At 35.8% G+C, this 20,495-nt stretch overlaps 1 protein-coding gene across 1 annotated transcript in view; it reads right to left on the bottom strand.

Moving 5' to 3' along the window:
- ASCC3 (activating signal cointegrator 1 complex subunit 3) overlaps nucleotides 1-20,495 on the bottom strand; it is a 329,389-nt gene that overhangs the window by 84,658 nt on the left and 224,236 nt on the right. Inside the window, exons 30-33 of the mRNA XM_082855647.1 lie at nucleotides 18,777-18,919; nucleotides 2,925-3,062; nucleotides 2,718-2,838; nucleotides 1,652-1,784 (exon numbers count right to left, since the gene is read on the bottom strand). Coding sequence (XP_082711773.1) covers nucleotides 1,652-1,784; nucleotides 2,718-2,838; nucleotides 2,925-3,062; nucleotides 18,777-18,919 — 535 coding nt within the window. The remainder of the gene's footprint in view (nucleotides 1-1,651; nucleotides 1,785-2,717; nucleotides 2,839-2,924; nucleotides 3,063-18,776; nucleotides 18,920-20,495) is intronic.

Genomic DNA, 20,495 nt, shown 5'->3' with positions numbered 1-20,495 from the left:
TTCATTTCTCACTCTTTTTCTTTTATTTTTAAAAAATTATTTATTTATTTGTTTGTTTTTATTTTTGCCTGTGTTGGGTCTTTGTTGCTGTGCGCAGGCTTTCTCTAGTTGTGGCGAGCGGGGGCTACTCTTTGTTGCGGTGCACGGGCTTCTCATTGTCGTGGCTTCTCTTGTTGCGGAGCACAGGCTCTTGGCATGTGGGATCAGTAGTTGTGGCTCATGGGCTCTAGATTGCAGGCTCAGTAGTTGTGGCGCACGGGCTTAGTTGCTCTGTGGCATGTGGGATCTTCCTGGGCTAGGGATCGAACCCGTGTCCCCTGCACTAGCAGGCAGATTCTTAACCACTGCGCCACCAGGGAAGTCCTTCACTGTTTCTTTTAAAATACATATATTTATGGTCATAAATTTTCTCTCAGCACAATGTTAGCTATCTCCCACAATATTAAATGTTTTTATATTTTCCAAATTAAAAAAAAAGGAACATTAGAACTTCTAACACAGTAAAAAACTCAATAACTATTTAAAGTATAAATTAGAAATATATTTTGTCCTTTGCAGTTAGAATATGGTAAAGGCGATTCAGTATATTAAAGACTATGATAAAAGGTAGCAAGTGATAAATGTTAGGAATGAAAAATGTATAAATCTGACAGACAAAAGATTATTTTCAGCTGAGAAAATGAGGAAAGACTTCATCAAAGGGGTGGTAGTTACTGGATCCACAAAGAAGTATGTGATAATTCTGAAACTGGCCACTAGCCTAAATTATTCATTACCAATCCCTTTATTTTGGATATTTATTTATAGACTATTCTACAAAAACACACACCAAACTAACACTTTATTAAATGCTTACTATGTGCCAGACACAGTTCCAAGCACGATACATTTGATCAGTACAAGTACCCTACGAGATGGCCAGTATTGCTGCTATCTCCATCTTACAGACAGTGCACTAAGGCATTTGAGGATTTAAATAACTTGCTCAAGATCAAGCAAGTAAGTGGTGGAGAGCTCAAATATAAACCCAGGTTGTCTTGCTCCAGAGTCAATGTGACTGAACAATGTACTTCACTGCTTCTTTTTTTAAAAATAAATTAATTAAGTAATTAATTTATTTTTGGCTGCGTTGGATCTTTGTTGCTGCGTGAGGGCTTTCTCTAGTTGTGGCGAGTGGGGGCTACTCTTCGTTGCGGTGCACTGGTTTCTCATTGCAGTGGCTTCTCTTGTTGCAGAGCATGGGGTCTAGGCATGTGGGCTTCAGTAGTTGTGGCACACGGGCTCCACAGTTGTGGCTCGCGGGCTCTAGAGTGCAGGCTCAGTAGTTGTGGCACACTGGGCTTAGTTGCCCCGTGGCATGTGGGATATTCCTGGATCAGGGCTCGAACCCATACCCTCTGCATTGGCAGGTGGATTCTTAACCACTGCAACACCAGGGAAGTCCCTTCACTGCTTCTTTTAAACAGCGTGTTTTTCTTTTATAGTGAAAATTATAATTTAATGTTGTCTTATTGTGATAAATATATTGTTTCACTTCAAATAATTCTTTTGAACTAGAAGTTTTACTGATTTTCATCTAATACAATGTCAGCACAAAAATATCAACCTGCTATGACATAATCCATTTAAATTAATTTACAGCAAAATATACCTTGACTCTACAGGGAAAGGTTCATAAAGAAATTTTTTGTAAAAGTCTTTCTTTATGTCATGAACCAGAATTACAGCTTTGCCTTGGTCATCAAACTGAGGCCTCCCAGCACGCCCCATCATCTGGAGTACATCTATAAGAAAGAGAACAAGAGGTATTCTGCAGTGTGGCATGTAGCACAAGAAATATTGATGGATTATAGCATGTTTCTACAACACAACAAAATAAAAGGGAGAAAAGTATTTTAAGACCAGGGATGCTCTCTCTGATGCCTACTACTGAGTTCCCTAATAATTAAATAATTAATTCACTATGATAGAAAATTGAGTCCCCAAACGAGTCTTACAGTGTGTAAAAGTAAGAAAGATCAAAGATTCCTTTAGGTAAATGTTTAAAAATGCTATTTAAGAGTTATAACTATATAACTCTTATATAGGAAAACCTCTTCAGCAGCGTCATTTGCTTATTTTTCCCCATGAATAATGGATCCACTTAGGCCTCCTCTTCTTCCCATCCACTGTATAAAATTTTTCTTTTATACTGCAGGAGTCTCTGAGGTAAGTAATGATTGAGAAATGATACAGATTTTATATGCATTCATTGAGTTGAAATACACATTTGGCATATTTTCCTGTTCAAAACTCACTGAAAATGCTTTTTTCAAGTTTTAAAATATGTTAATAGACTGTTCATGTACAAGTTATAGCAACAAGTGCTTTGGTTCTAGAAGTCCTGTAGGAAATATCATGTCTAGTGAGGGAGATTTAAAATTAAACATAATGTTTACTTATAACTTATTAAGTCACTAATTCCTACTAATCAGTACTTTTATCTATTTATAAATTTAAAACAATTACTTGTGCCTTTGACATTCATTAACACACTGGATAAGTAAAAGTAAATGAAATGGCTTAATACTTTGGAGTAATATTTTTACTGGAAACAAAAAATTTACAATTTGTTCATCACTGACATGTGACCAATTCTCTAAAATTTAATTCATGCAAATTCAAATTATTAACGCTAAAATAGACGTTTAATGTATTTGAAAATTTAAAAATATTACCTGTAATGGGGAAATCCACATATCGTCTTGTTTTTCCATCATAATATTCTGTTCCTTTAATAATTACTAAATGAGCTGGGAAGTTTACACCCCAGGCTAATGTACTTGTAGCAATAAGAACCTAAAAAATAAAAGATGATATCTTATATCTAACTAAAATACAACTTTTAAGTTACTTTAAAATATCTGTTCATGGAAAAAAATTACCTGAACTTTACAATTTACAAATAGTTCCTCTACTGTTTTTCGGTCCCTCTCATGTAGTCCAGCATGATGCATTCCTATTCCGAAAGCAAGTGTCAGCTTCAGGTTGGAATCTCTTACTGTGCCAATGATATTCTCCATCTGCAAATAAAAACACAATTACAAGATGTCAGTGCATTAGCTTCACATTTTTCATTTTGTTTTTTTAATTCTTATGCTATATGGGCATAAAAATATAGGTCCCATCTGCAGTTATGATTAAAGTTAAATTAGTTGAAAAGAATATCTACTTAGTGAGAATGTATACTGTAAATTAATTAAAATGTAAACGTTATCCCTTTTATTTTTATGCATCAAGGAAAAAATCTGTACTCATTACCCCTTATTGAGTAACAACTACTAAAATGCTATAATACTGCCTAAAACGTTTCGGTGTCTGTGTTGGTCTTGTTATAGAAAAGACCTCTATTTTTTGCCTCAGTGATAAAAATTTAGAAAGTATGGACAAAAAATTAATGGGAAAAATCAGTCATAATCCTACCAGAGTAGTCATTCAAATTTAGGCTTTCTCACTGAACTTAGTGACCCAGGGGCAAGTCACATACCTTCTCTGAGCCCCAGTTTCTTCATTTAAAAAATCAAACTGGTATATACTTTTGCTTACTTCTCATTTCTTTAATCAACAGTTCAGTTAAACACTTTTCATATTTACTGTTTGACTTTTTGGTAAATTATCTTTCCGTTTATTGAGTAGCCTTTTTTCTTATTGGTTTGTGATAGCTCTTTATGTATTAAGGGTATCAACCCCTTGTCCATCACATGGTATAAACTTTCATCCAGTTTTATAAGTACTTCATTTTATTTATTTAATTTTTTTACTTTATGGACTTAAAATTTTAAATTGGTCCCTTATTTTTTTTTTGCTTAGAAAACTTTTCCTCATCTTGGGATCAAATACATATTCACCTACTATTCCTTTAACTTCTGTTATAGTTTTTACATTTAAATAATTAACTTGTAATTTTGTAATAGAAAGTATGGTAGAAATCTAAGTTTATTTTTCCTAAATAGTTAATTATTCTAGCAATATTGGTTAAGTAATTCCTTACCTTACTTATTTTAAATGCTAACTTTAGCATTCAGAATTCTTATACATTCCAGTTTTTGCATTTTAAAACAGACTGCATTTCCAGCCTCAGTTTAGCTCATTGAATTTTATATGTGTAAACAGTTTCTGAAACTTATATTTCATATATACTCTCAGAATATTTTATCACTTTCCATTCTACACGGAAAATTCTTAATGCAACACAGATTTTATGGCAACAAGCAGCAAATCTTATTTTCTTACAAAACTTACTTCCTGTAAAGAGCTAAACAGAAAACCCAATCTCTTTCTGCTTAATGATAGACCTCTACTTGTCCCTAAAGAAGATGACGACACTAGGTGCAGCCTGGGAACCTTTTTGGGCAACTCCCTGAGGGCAGCAATGCAGAGACCAAGTGGTTTGAGAATATATGAGCATTCAGAAGAAGGACATGTTTTAGTTATGTCAACAGCTTCATGACCACATCAGTAAACAACAGTGGAGAAGGAACTTGGAAGTAGGCATCAATACATGTATAACTATTATATGCCTGAAGACTGAGATAGAAGTTGGAAGACTGACATTATTTTCAGACTTCATTTCCTTTTTGCCTTCTATTATTAATCACCTCGAATATACAAAAGTATACCTGCAATACACTTATGCTCCTGGCTCTGCATAAACCAGTAAACAGTTCACAAAATCTCCATCTAGAGAAACTTCAGGTGGCTGCTGCCATTTTGTTAAAAATTCATAAGACAAACATATTCAGGGGGGAGGGGTAAATTGGAAGATTGGGATTGACACATACACACTACTATACATAAAACAGATAAGTAACAAGGGCCTACTGTATAGCACAGGGAACTCTACTCAATACTCTGTAATGGCCTATATGGGAAAAGGATCTAAAAAAAGAGTAGATATATGTATTTGTATAACAGATTCACTTTGCTGTACATCTGAAACTAACACAACGTTGTAAATCAATTATACCCCAATTAAAAAAAAAAGACAAACATATTCATATAATGAAGCATTCCAACTGTTTTCATTCTTACTAATTTTATTTTCAATGGTTGGAAAAGTTTTCCAAGTCTTTTATGTGGGAAAAAGTTGTTTTACTCCAATAATCAAAAAAAATAAAAATAAAAAAGAAAGATGGAGTTTGGCTTTATAATAATTATTAATGTATAAAAAGCACTGCATAGACTAGGTAATATTTTAATAACATACACATCAGAAATCTTATTTACCCACTTTCCTGAATTGAATGCAATGTATAAAGAATTCATTCTGTTTCATAGTCACAGTACAGTCACCTGATATTCCTGCATTATTTTCTTTACAATCTGTTTAGCAAGAATATGGAAATGTATTAATATAAATGCTGACTACAAATGCATGCTATAAAGAAAGGTACTGTCCTGTCTCATAAATTATGTTAGCTGTTTTCAGGTGACTGCCTATCATCCTTTTTTCGTTCAATAGTTCACTGCATAAAATATCTTCAATTTACACTATCAAGAATAATTCATTATTCTTACTCTGACAATTAGTTTCGGGATTTTTCAGTTTCACAACTTAAATAGCAGTGTGTATGTATAACTTGTATAATTTGCAGTGTTCCACAGCAATGCCAATCATATCCAAAAAATAACATACCATTTACCATAGGAAAGCTGAGGAATCCTGTGGCAGGAGGTTTGGTGAGGCAGTAATATCGCGTCCTTTCGCATCAGGGAAGCCTGGCTGTTTTCTCATTCCCTTCCCCCACTTTCACATAAATCAATGCATTAAAAAGAACTATTTGCCTATCTAAACTGGTAATGACCTAAAATCCTCATGAGGACAATCACAGAAAACAACTTCATTTATTACACGGTTACTGTGGATGAATTCTGAATTATTTGTACATCATAAAAAAAGCAAAATTTATAGTAATGTTACTCAATCATTAAGCATAAAATATTACAAGGACAGTCTGTTTAACTTTGAAAATATAATTTTTGATTAGATTATATACATCTTCATCCCTACACTTAAAATAGGTTTCATCTGGATCAAAACAACATAACATAAGCAAAATTTTTCAGGAATTTAGGATAATGAAAGCTTAAAACATGATAATAGATATTATTTGCTGAGTACTTATTATGTGTCAGGCATTGTGCTTATCACTTTACAAAGATTATCACACTGAATCCTTTACATACATACAGCCCTAAAGTAACACCTAATTCTTTTATACAACACACTATGCTTCAAGTTAAAAGACTCAGTGGCCTTGAGTACTATATAGTAGTCTTTCTCAATTCTGGTTCCCTGAGAGAACTGAGCCTCACAAAAAAATATCTGAATTACCATCTTCTTAATTTTTCCAAGGATAGTTAGTACCATTCTAGATGGTTAGGAGAAAAGTTCATTTATTACATTCATTGGATGTCTTAGGACATGAAGGCTTAATTCTTGTTAAGAAAGGCTGCTATAGAATTTTAAAAAGAATAATCATGTAACTGAAACACTTTGATAGAAGAAGTTTTAATTCCATAGTTCATTTCTGTTCAAGGAACAACTGCTGTAATGTGCAGGTATCTTTCCGATAAGCGGTCCTTGAAATACGTCTGACTGTATGTTGGTTAAACCAAAATTTTTTTTCCGTATTATAAATAAAAACAGACCTATGCTCCTCCAAGCAGTGGTCTTTCTTTAGGGTGTGGGGGAGAAGGCACATATGTAAACTGTTGAACCAATTACTTTAACTTAATAGAATTTTTTTTATATTTTAAATTTATTATACTCAGAAAGCTTTTGTAGAAAGATAGGATTCCATTTAAGTAGATACATTACTCTGTGCCTGAAATACATTCCAGTCAGAATATAATTCAGTGAGTTGATGACAATGCTGGCTCCAAAAGAAAGGAGGAGACCAGATTGGACAAGAATGAGCTAACAGATTGTGCAGCCCAGTTCTGTCCCTTTGAGTGTGATATATTGTTTCAAGATGCTAAAAACCCATACTTTCTCAAAGCGTATCTGTTGTGCTGGTTTTCCCATTTTCACAGAATCCTCATTATCAGAACTCTGTACTCTTTTCAAAGCACATCAGACTCAGACCATATGCCACTGAATAATGCTTATCAATTGTATAAAACACTCAATAAAAGATGTACCATACAGAAGAATAATGAAAGTTACAAAGACTTTCTTTTTTAAAAAAATAATTAAATATATCACATCTGGTACAGATGTTAAATGAAGTTAAAACATTTCCTTATAATTACTTTTATTCTTAAAATACACTTTTTATGATAAACCCTACAGACTGAAGGGGAAAAACTAAAATGAAAGAAACACTTTAGAACATTCTTTTGATCTACTAATAGGAAAAAAATAAAAAAATAAAATTAATTAAAGGTAGTAAGTTTCCAAACTTTACCAATACACCTCAGAACATATTCTCTTGCTGCCCCCTCTGAAACCCAAAACAAGTACACCTCAAAGTAATTGATGATACTGTTAATATATAAATACATTTATAAATGATTAAAAATACAATTATATGAGAAGTAAATATATAAATGAAATCTACATAATAACATGTAAATCTTTGCTATTGTCTGCTAAATAAACACAATACTATTTTCAATGTCTGCTTTTAGGTTAACCTGATTCTTAATAATAGAAATATCAAAACTGGGCTATATAGGGCTGAGATATTACAAATTTTTCCTTATTAATGTTTCCAACTTAATTCACTATGCTATTGGTAATTTTTGAGTATACATTTTATGCTTATTTCAATTTCTGGTGAGTTCAAATTCCAAAACATTCTTGGAGAACATTTTCATACATCTCTGCTTTTAAAATGCAGAGAAAGCTGATAAAAGGGACATTATAGAATTGATTTTCTAAAGTAGCACAATTTTAAATGAACAAATACTATATTAATATGAATTAAATTTGTGAAGGACCACAAGCAAAAGATTATAAATATATGACCAAATTTTACCAGTGCTTTCAGCAAAAAGAATCTATCTGTTTAAAAGATGTTATTCAATGTAATAACATTTATTGAATATTTAACTCTGTTCCAGGCCTGTTCTATGTACATTAAATGTACTAATACATTTAATCCTCGCAAGACTCTTGTGGGGAGAGATTATCATCCTTTCACAGATTAAAGGATGAGGCTCAGAAGTGAAACATCCCACTTGCGGTGGGAAGTCAGTACTGAACCCAGGAAGCCTGGCTCTAGTCCATGCTCTCAACCACAATGCCACCCTCTAATCATCACATGAATGAGGGATATTTCAAATAACTACTTGAAGTAATGACATCATCCACTTGACTTAGGGGTGGACCACATTGTTTTAAAAGGTATACAAAAAACAGATAAGAGTTGAAATAATGAGTAATGTCCTAGACTCACACAGCTGGGGAACGTTATGCAGATGATTTGCAAATCTATTTGTTCTTTATTATTTGAGTATTTCTACTCCCATGCCTCAAAATGAAGAATACTTAAAATAACATTCTTTTCTAAACTAAGATATCACCTCTCATGATTGAGAACGGCACAGCTCTTGTTGGTTGCTTGCATTTGATATTTTAGCTACTGACTTGCGTCCCCGTCAAATGACACACACCCTTACTTTGACTTTTCCATCTTCTCTAGACAGTATGTTGTCCATGATTCCATTACTGTGCGGGACAGTAAAAGAACATTACTCTGAGACAGCCACTCTGGTTTTGAGCTCCCACGCTGTGCTTACTTGCTTTGTGCTATTGGGCAAGTCACTTAATTCTTCTAAGTTTCAGTTTCTGCATCTGTAAAATTGGGATAACAGGAACGACCCTCCCAGAGTTCATGATTAAATGGGATAAGTCTTTAGTGAACTATAAAGTACTTGATAAATACAGCAATTATTACTAAGCATAATAAGAGCTTTGCCTCTTTAGTCAAAAGGACATATATGATATCAACTAAGACAAAATAAAAAAGAACAGTCTCCTATCTTGAAGCTGCTATTAATTACACAAATATTCCATGAGACCCAACTCAGTTCAATGTCCAATGTTCAGCAAATCTGTAGATAATGCCTGTTTTGATACTTAATATTCTGAGCCTAATAGTTTTCTTTATTGGGTAGTCATTAAGAGGTCTGAAGCTTGATCAAAATAGAAAGCACTTGGGGTGGGAGTTTTGTATCATGAGCTAAATCTATTTTAGTTTGATAAAACAGATTGTTCAAGTTGAAAATATGGTTACCCTACATTAAACTCAACTTAATTTCTGATTTTTAACAATCTCCAAGTCCATTTTCAAAGCCTGGTACTAACTTCTTACCTACAGGAAGAGGTCAATATATATATGTTGAATGAAAAAGCAAATGAATCAAAGAAAGCTATAGTAAAATGTCAGTAGTAGAAACTCCACCAAATCTGAACTTGTGATCATTTTGTGTAACGCTAGGCTATAGTTCATCTTTGTACGTCTATGAAGGTTTTACTTGTAATGAGGTTGGGTGAGTTATGTTTAGCTTAAAATGAAATAATTTTCAAGCATCAAAAAATTCCTTCAGTATTAAGCATGCGGAAATAACACCAATTCTACTTTTCATGAACGTGCGCCTCCTGTGTACCTATGCTACAGTTTTTCATTAATTCACTTTGAAGCATTGTGTAAATTTATAATTAGCACATTTCCTTAATTATATTCAGTGTCATCTGTGTGAGTCTTCTAGCCAATTAATTTGAATTAACAAGGTTTAACAATACTATGTTCCAAGGAATTCTTGTCTTCCATACTCCTCCGATTTTCATGTTATCCACATCTGGATTCTTTTCCTATCGTGCTTCAGTCAGAAAGCTATCCCCTTTCCTGCTTCAGATTATTTCCCAGCATCTACCTTCTCGTGGTACCGCAGACTTTAGAACACAACTCAAACATTGTGGTCCAGGACCTTCAGGGCAAAAAGCCTTGTAGGATTCTGTTTAATTCATTCCTACTTGTAAGGATGTAAGGCGGGGGGGGGGGAAAGCTAGTTGTCTTTGATGTGCTTTTCTTTTAGCTACCTGGACCTTATTTAACAGTGTGGAAGAAGAAAGGGTTAGCCTTGCTGCTAATTGGACAGACACACAGAGGAGTTGAGGAGGAGAATATAAGTAAGACTGAAGAATAAAGTCTAATCTTCAGCCAGGGTTCTGCTTTCCCATCCCAGATATGCATCTCATGCAAGGTGTGAGTGATGAAATAAGCACAGTATTCTGAGCTTTCAATCAGTAAACCCGCTCAGAAGAAAGGGTGTTCCCTCTGCTCTTTTATCTTTCCAAGCAGGTTGGCAACTATCCAGATCCCAGCACCATTCACCCTTGCACGTCAAACCAGATTGCAGAGTATTTGGCAGAAGCCAACGAACCACACTTGTTAGGCACTAAATTATAACTAATTAAATTACATAGAAAATCTTCTAGAAGGAGCTGTATATGCTATTTGCTTCCATTTCCTTCCCCTCCCACCCATTTATCCCTCAACTCCTTCCAAACTGGCTTATGTTCACAACATGTCACTGACCCTACTTGCCAAGTTCGTCCAAGATGTCCAAGTGCTAAATCCCACTGGTGTTTCTCTGCTCTCATCTCACTCAGCTCCCATTAACATCTGATGTAGTCAAGCACTCCTTCCTTCACGAACCCCTCCTGTCTACAGTGTTCTAGGACACTGTGTTTCCTCACTGGCACTGCTTTCTCAGGGTTCGTTGCCAGCTCATTTTCTACCTAAGCTCACAATGAGAGAGTCCCTCAGGCCTGCCTTTTGATCTCCACCCTCTCTATCCGAGGGTCTCAGGTGCTCACCTGGGTTTAAAGGCTTGCAGATGCTCCCAAGTTCATATATCTCACATCCTCTCTGGGTTTTACAGACTTCTGACATTTAACTGCCTTGAGATCTCCATTTGAAAGTCTTGGAGATACAAATTAACATGTCCAAAATATAATTTTCTTTTCTTTTCTTTCCTTTTTTTTTTTTTTTTTTTTAAGCTCAGATCTGTCTTCTCCGTCTGTCTCTCTCCATCCTAAATCTGTCTCCTCCTTCCTCTCTATCCTACAGTCTCGGTTCTCCCCATTTCAATAAATGACGCTATTATTTACTCAGATGTTTAGGGTTAATAACTGGGGCACCATTCTTGATTCTTTTCAGTTCTTGAATCTCCATTTCTCATCTATTAGAAAGTCCTATTGCATCTAGCCCCAAATATATTTTTTCATTCCCACTGTTACCGCTCTAGGTGGCCCCTAGGTCACCACCATCGTTAATTCCATGCTTACTTCCACTTCAATCCATTTTCCACTAAGCAGCAAAAGTGATCTTAAAATGTAAATTGGGGTATGTAATTTGTTTAGCTTAAAACCCTTTAATGCCCTGGAACACTCCTCCCTCAGATACCTGCTTAGTTTGCTTCCTTGATTCCTTCAGTTCTTTGTTCAAAGGTACCTTCATCAGGGAGGCCTTCTCAACTTGTATTAATGTACAACATTCCACTACCATCTTTGGCATTCCCTATTCCCTTTAACTTGCTTATTTTTTTCCCCCATGTGAATTATTACAACTTGACATACTTGCTTATTAGCTATCACTCCCACTAGAATGTTAATTCCATAGGGCAGGAACTTTACCTGACACCTGACACACAGAAGGAGCTCAATAAATGTTGGTCTAATAAATGAAAAAATGACTGTCTTCCCATAGTACTTAGAATAAAAATCCAAGCTCCTTAACCATGGGGCTATGGCCTTGCATGAGCTGGCTCCTGCCTGTCTCTCAAGTGTAACTTGTAGCACCCTCCTCCTGCTTATGCGGCTCCAGCTCAACTGATCTGCTCACTGTTCCTTTAACATGCTGTCCCTTCACCTGAAACGCGGTTATCTTCTCTCTTTGTGTAGCCAGCTTGTTCTTATGCTTTGGTGCTCAGCTTAAATGTCATCTCTTTAGAGAAGTCTTCTCTGACTAATCTATTTAAAGAAGCCTCCCATTCCCCTATTCTCTTCCATTTCTTATTGGTTTCTTCCATACAATTTTCATAATTTGATATCACCTTATTTATTTAATCATGCATATATTTTTAAATTTCTATTTTCTTCACTTAAGCTCTTTGAGATTTGGGATCAGTAAGGCTAACACACAGTGCTTGGTAAGTTGTAGACATTCAATAAATATATGTTAAATAAATGAATACTTTACAAATTCTCTTAAGAGCTACCTATTGATTTAAGTTAGAGGATTATTTAATGGATATTTTTGAGCGGGGAGAGAAAGAATTCCTGACTATGTAATACCAGGTAACCTTGCAACTGAAGCTGCTGATCACGAACTGGATGTTATCTGAGCTATCTAGCAGCACTAATCATTATTAGAAATAAAAGGAGCTGATGGAAGAATATCATGAAAGGAGATCCATGAACCCTCCATGTGTGTGCCTATTCCTGCCATACTATCCCGACTTCAACCTATGTACCTAGGCCCCATGAGGTATTTCTTGTCAAATTGACTGAGGGGGAAAAAATTCCAAATTCCAAATGGCTTTGAACAAGATTGTGGCACCATAAGAAGTACACTGATGTGGTATTATGGCCCTTTCACGGATGACTCTAAGGAAAGGAGTAAAAGTTGAGTGTTATGTATTTCCTTGTCACTTTCCTACAAAGTAGAGATGATGCAAACTGATGATCCATCTTTGCTCTGTAGTTACTGGATTAGCCAAATGGTCAGGAGCTTGGCAAGAGTGCTATTGGAAGACAAGTGGCAAGAAAGGCAGACGTTTTACGTAGATGAACTTTTAGAATGGTGCTAGAATAAACAGCTACCTATATCCCATGAAGATGTTTACCAGAAAGTTAGCAGTGTGGAAAATGCTGTTAACAGTCAAGTGGGCATCTGAGGGTACCCAGCAGCTTCCCTCCCAGACCCCAGGTCTTTGTGCAATGGTTTCATGTACTAAGTGGCTCCACGGTGGAAGAGATGAAACTCTGCCTGGGCTAAACATGGACTTCCTCTTCCTCAGGCCGACCCACTACTGCCACTGCTCAGTGCCCCATATGCCACCAACGCAGACAACCCTGGGCCCATTATAAGTACCTTCGCCATGGGAACAGACAGCTATCCGGTGGTAAGGGAATTATACTGGACCCTTTCTATCACAGAGGGGACATCTATTTGAGATGATGTCTAGAATGGACACTACAGATTTTGATTCTCCTATCCTGCCCATCATGTCCTGCCAGTGGCTTCAATGGTAGGATTACTGAATGCTTTATACATCTTCATGATACCCTGTATGATAATTTTTCTGACTGAAGAGCTCACATCATAGAGAAAGATTAAGACAATAGACGCCATGGGATCCACTCTTCCTATTATGTCTCTCATTACCCAGAAAGAGCAGGTTTTATAGATTAATGACTGAGTGGCAGCTGAGATACACTACTTTGGCAAGGTTGGGGTGTTATTTTGTAGGATAAGGTGTATGCTCTGAACTACGCAATCATTAAATGATACTACTTCTCTCACTGTCAGAACATACAGTTCCAGGAACCAAGTAGTCAGTGTGTGCCGATGTCTTCTGCAAACATAGCTAATAAACCACTTGGAAATTTTTTGTTGCCTTTCCCTACACCTCTAGCTCTTCTAGTTTACAGACAATATCCAAGGGATGTAACAATTTACTTGGAAGCTGAAACAGCCACAGGGCCATTTGAGGCCCTTATGCTACAGGGTGAGCAAGGAAAATATGGTCCTGGTGTAGTTTAGGTGACTGACCCTGATGGAAAAACTGGGCTACTGCTATACAATAAGGGGAAGGAAAACTTTGAATGGACCTCAGAGAAATCTTCTCACATTTGGAAAATAAATCGAAGTTCTAAAAAAACCCTATATACTAAGCATATATGAACATCCAATTTCCAGTGTCTCAGTAATGTGGGTTTTGGTAACTCCACTGGATAAAGAATCGTAATTAGCTTAGGGGCTGGTTGAAGAAGTGTACAGGTGATGGATAGCAGAGAAAATAAACCACAAATATCTTTTTAGCTCCCCAATCAGTTGCAGAAACAAACACTGTGGTCTCTACCCTTGCTATCTCATATATGTACTAACATATTTTATTTCTTTATTTATTTTAAAATTTATTTATTTTATTTTTTTTGGCTGCATTGGGTCTTCATTGCTCTGCGTGGGCTTTCTCTAGTTGTGGCGAGCGGGGGCTCTTTGTCGTGGTGCACGGCCTTCTCATTGCGGTGGCTTCTCTTGTTGCGGAGCACGGGCTCTAGGCGTGTGGGCTTCAGTAGTTGTGGCACATGGGCTCAGTAGTTGTGGCTCACGGGCTCTAGAGCACAGGCTCAGTAGTTGTGGCGCATGGGCTTAGCTGCTCCGCAGCATGTGGGATCTTCCCGGACCAGGGCTCGAACCCGTGTCCTCTGCATTGGCAGGTGGATTCTTAACCACTGTGCCACCAGGGAAGCCCTGCACTAACATATTTTAACTAACAATATGTTAGCTATATTAACTAATTTCATTTCTCTTTCCTCTCCCTGTCCTCTACTGTTGAATATAGCATGTGTTAATTGTGGGCAACTTTATCATTTAGTCCATTGGCTAGAGAATATTGAGAGAGGATTGCCAAAGAACCAGAGGGTGACTGGATATAGTCAAGAGATCTAGGATTAATGGATTTAATGATGAAATTTTCAGTTGCCCCCCTTGGGGAGGGATGAGTGGATTTTGGTTATATGAGGGAGAATTGCATTGTTAGAAGAAATTTGTTTTTTTAAGTGTAGGTTTGGAGAGACTGTGTATCAGTGAGTTTGGACAAATAATAGACTATAGTGAACCTTCACTGCTTGTACCTACACTGTTTATAGACAGCCAGTATCTGAAAATCCCTCAGTAGAGGCCAAAGTGAAGAAGATATTCCCTATTCCTGCTGCATGCTAGAGACTGAAGTTCAGGCATTCAGATGTTTCTGTCTTGAAACTGAAGCTTGAGAGAGGGAGGCAGAAGCCCAACAATAGTTTGAGGTTAATGGTGGAAGTGGTGGCTGTCCAACTGAGAATTCAAGAGACAGGGCAGCACATGCCCACGAACTTTTGAAATCAGTGCAAGAAGTCTTCATAATGGCAAATACGAAAGGGCATTACTTTTGGGGTTTTCTCAGTATGATTTCATATCAGTGATCCACTTGAAGAGGATCTGCTTCCTAATACTTTACTTTAGGTAAAGTAAAGAGACTTTACTGGGTTAAAAAGTTAGATGGACAACTCCTTTTGTCTTTGCTGAGAAACAAAATACAACACATATATTCTTCCTTGGTCACATTCTCTTTCTCCAGCCTCTTCAGATTTGCCCTGGCTTTCTTTACTCCCCCACTGAACCTCTCCCCTCCCACCTCCACATCTAGGGACACTTTCTGACTTCACACCATTCAGTTTCAGAATGACTTTGATGCAACCCTCTTCCACAAGCACCCTGCTTCACAGCTGCCAGGATAACTGCTCCCATGCTTACTCTGCCTCCTTGAATGATCAAGTTGTTAACACTAGAGTCCTAACCAGAGTACTCATGACCTACCACAGAACACCAACCTGACACTGTCCAAGGAGCAGCAATAGGAATCGTCACCAAGTGTCTAGCCCCAGATATTACAGAAAATAACTATTACAAAATTAAAGTGCTAAAAAGTCCTCCTAATTTAATTATTTAGGGGATTCAACAACGCAGGGAAACACCTGCTTTATAGGAGGTTTTGGTATAATCAGAATGAATTTGCATAATAATTGGTTATAAACCCTCGGAAATTTTGATTTTAAAGGTGATTGCTTTTAGAGGCAGGAATAAAAACAAAGCCTGGGTTGTCTTATCCTTGAGATGGGCTTAGTGAAACAAAATGTGCAGAAGTGGCAACTTCTAACTGTCCTACCTTAGCAATGAAAGTCTATGAAACAGCAGAAACCATGCACGTAAATTCTATGGTTTCTAATGAGCCTTGGTGATAGATTCTTGGGTTAAATAAAAACGAAACAAAACAAAACAGAGAGGTAGTTCCATATAATGGCTGAGCTGTCCAGAATTCCTTAGGTCTCATACCTTAAAATAAAAAAATAAAGAATAGTAGAGTTGTACTGTAGTTGGGGAGAGCACATGAGGTTCACATTTGAGGTTCATGTGAGTCACATATGTGCTAAAGGCACAGCTCTTACATATATAAGCAAACATCCCAAAATGGATTCAATAAGTAGGTACCTTGCACCTTGACTTCTAAGAAAAGTCTCCATTAGGAACACTGTTAGGGATAAGACACAAGAAGAAAACAAAAACAAAAAACAAAACTAAGCCTAGATAGATGCTGCACATAAACTAAACTGTCAATATTCCATACAACTATTTTCCAGCATTTGCCTTCTAAGTCAAGATACTGTTCAGACAAAACAGGGTGATTATTTGGGCACAATAATTAAATAACACAGGACAAGGAACTTTTGACAAAATTATTTTGATTTTAAATGATCTTGAATTATACACCTTGTATATGCCTACAAGTCACAGTAAGGAACTAATAATGAAACTTAAAAGATAAAATGATAACTTTCCCTCTACTTCATCGAGTCATGTGATACCTTTTATATGAAGCTAATTTTGGGGTCATCTGTGGTCCTATGCAAGAACGCTTTGAAATATTAACTATTATTAGTTAACTAATATTAGTTAATGTATGACCATAATATACACAGTACCCTCCAACAGGGGTACTAACCCTAAATGAGTCGTGAGATGTGGAAGGGGAGAAATATGTGACTGTTGACACTGACACTAGTGGGCTAGGAGCAGCATGTTTACTGTTCTTCAGGCTGCGTGAGATGAGAAAGGGGAGGTGTGCAGGGAGAAGGAGGACAATGCAACAGTTTTATTACCGATATCAACTATTTTTTCATCGTAACTCCAACTAGGAGCATATTTTAAAAAACTGGAAAAGTATTAGAAAAGAAAAATCACTGTCTACAAATCTATGGAGGGGAGGAGGTATACCTACGTTTAGAAGTATTAGAAGGAATCACAAAGCCCATATAAGCAGATTGTATCACATAAAATGCAAAAACTGCTATTCGAAAAAACAACTAAGATAAATGACATTCAGTGAACTACCAAAATTTACTAATAAAGTAGATGAAAGATTAATACGTATATATAATCAATACATATACATGGAAAAAAGTGACATCATAAGGCGTACCTCATTTTACTGTGTTTTGCAGATATTGTGTTTTTTTTACAAATTGAAGGTTTCTGGCAACTCTACATTGAGCAAGTCTATGAACACCATTTTTTCAACAACATTTGCTCACTTCATGTCTCTGTGTCACGTTTGGAAGTTCTCTCAATGTTTCAAACTTTTTCATCATTACTATATTTGCTACAATGAGCTGTGATCAGTGATCTTTGATGTCACTACTACGACTACTGAAGGCTCAGATGATGGTTAGCGTTTTTTAGCAATACAGTCTTTTTACATTAAGGTATGTACATTCTTTTAAGACATAATGCTATTGCACTCTTAACTGACTATAGTATAGTGCAAATATAACTTTTGTTATGATCTAGGAAACCAAAAATTTCGTGTGATTTGCTTTATTGCAAGGTTTGCTTTATTGCAATGGTTTTGAACCCAATCTACAATATCTCCAAGGTAAACTTGTATAGTTTTAGGGGAGTGTGTGTGTGTGTGTGTGTGTGTGCGTGTGTGGTATTTTAATTTGGTAAGGCTCCCACACAAGTCTATAAGAAAAATTGCTGTACTGCAACAGATAAAAGCCCAAAGGAATGAAGGGACAAAAAAGAAAAAAATTAAACAAATATATATTAAAAAAATGTTCAACCACAAAAAAATTAAGGCACACATAAACACTAAAGCAACAAGAAACATTTTATGTATAACAATAAATTACGACAAATGAGGATGTAGTGAAACTGTTACTCTCATATACTGCTGACAATTCATACATCAATAGTGATAACCACAATTACTATTGCCCTTTTGGAAAGTAATTATCAGTGTATATGAAAAGCTATAACAATGTCCACATTATCCGACCCATTGATTTTAACCTTAGAACTTTATACTGAGGAAATAATTCTAACAAAGAAAAACTTATAATAATAAAGATACATAATTATTTAATTATAGGAGAAAAATACAATGGAATAGCCACATAATAGAATATTATTATGCAGACATAAAAGAATTTAATGACGGTTATTACTTGGTTAAAGGATAACAACAGGTTTTTAATTTTCACATACTTATCAGTGTTTTCTAAATTTTCAAAAATGGTCACGTTATATAGTTTATAAAAAGTTAATTTTCCAAAATTGATTATAAGTTCCATGAGGGCAGTGAACACTCAAGTATTAGAGAAATCTTAGCTGAATATTAAAATATGCATAGGTGATGATGTTAAAGGGAAAAATACAGGAATAAATATGATGTAAAAAAATATTTAGTGGAAAAATACTGGAAGAAAATCCATGAAAATATTAATAGTTTTAAGGTGGCAGTATTTATGCATTTTCTCTATCTTTTCCACAAATTTCTGTAATGTTATACGAAACTTTTAATATAGATTAAAACTAAACATACTTATATGCGTAATTTCCATTATACTACAATACAAACTAATTTGACATGTAAAAGAAGTAGAAATAAAATATGCTGCTTACCTCTCTTTCATCCATATTCAACCACTGCTTTGGATCTTCTTCAGTAGCCAGAAAGGCTATCAATTCCAAAGCAGTAAGACGGGTTTGACGTCTTGATGAGACAAATATCAGAACAGGTTTGGCTGGAGAATGGCTTCTAATTGCTGTTGAAAAGTTGTGGAAAATACAATGGTAAGCCACTTATACCAGAATCCGAATTTCATCAGGACATCAAATGGACACATGAAAACTAATGGTGTAAATGATTTAATTGAATTCATGATTTGGTCATGAAGTAGAGCATTATTTGAGCTACTACCTGGATCTGACAGCATATTGGAGAAATGACAGGAAAGGAAAGGTAGCTGCCTCTGCTCAGGGGAGTATTCTGCCTAGGACAGGGAAGACTGACCTATCTCGACTCCCGGTTCTTTTCTGAACTGCCAAGGAAGGAGACTTAAAAGCCGACTCTCCATTAATAGCCGTATATGGATACTAAATCTTAGGTGGGGTTTTCTATTTCTGAGTTGTGCTTCTGCTTGCCTGAGCAGTGATATTCCACAGTTAATCGGTCCTGGGGTCTGAAGAGAGAGTCAAGTCCTGGGGCGGGTGGTGAAGAAAAGCCACAAAAAATTCCTTTTATTTTTGTCCTGTTGCCAGTAGATAGAAAAATTTAGAGAGTTTGTATCAATAAATTAGTCAGAAGAATGTCTTCCTTCTGTTTTTTCTAAAAACATATGTGTAAGATTTCAAGAGGGAAGATAAGAGAATGCAGAAGAGAACTCAAAAGAATACCATGCTTGAATCTATATCTGAGTGACGAAACATAGGGAGTAGACACGCAGAAGATGAGTAATTTGAAAACTGGGTAATAAGACTGAAAATATTACTTAAAGAGCCACATAAATCGTTTGACCTAATTGGAGCTGAGGTTTCTTTGCTATGCATAGGCTCCAAAATGCTGATAAGATGGCACAAGTAGAATTTATACTTAGGTGTACACAGGTCTCTTAAAACAGAGTTATTAAAAACTTTTATTTTATATAAAAAGTTCAACCTCCTTGTAATATCTTGTTTGAAATGTGAACTGCAGAATTTCTTTTTATGGGCTAAAAAACAAGGTTCATAAATGGAAATGTTGACAGGACTTTGACTATATTTATACCCTAAGAGTGAGAAATAAAGCTATCACAAAATCGTAAATCTAAACTGAAAGAAATACAGTGATCCACTACACGTATAATAAATAGTTTACAAGGACAGCTACTGTACTTATGCCATATCTAGAGAAGTGCAGGTATAGGTTATTTACATAACATAACACAAAATGCTTCATTTCAATCACTGGTTTGCAATCAGCCATTCCTTAAATAAATATAAGCAATCTACAATACATACTATGAAAAATGAACACACAGTTTATCAGAATTTATAGAATACAAATGGTAATGCTTTGATAAATCATATTAGAGATACAACGTTTAAAATACACATATTAGTACAATATTGGTATCATTTGTACACATAACCATGAATGAATTTGCCTCTTTTTAAAACCTCAACATTTAATGGATTTTTGCTGCTGCAAGAACAGGTGTGGCTGAACAGCTCACGACAGATTTATTGTTCATTAGTGATTTTGTACAATGCTTCTGTGGAGGTGTAAATAATCTGAACTGCCAAGATTGGTCTCCAGTTCACAATCAATACTTTGCTTCTGTCATAAGGCTAATTACAGCA

Source organism: Leucopleurus acutus, assembly GCF_964270905.1.
Source record: "Leucopleurus acutus genome assembly, chromosome: 15".
In the NCBI taxonomy this organism is placed as follows: domain Eukaryota; kingdom Metazoa; phylum Chordata; class Mammalia; order Artiodactyla; family Delphinidae; genus Leucopleurus; species Leucopleurus acutus.
The sequence above is the reverse complement of the archived record's forward strand: the minus strand, read 5'-3'. Positions and strand labels throughout refer to the sequence as shown.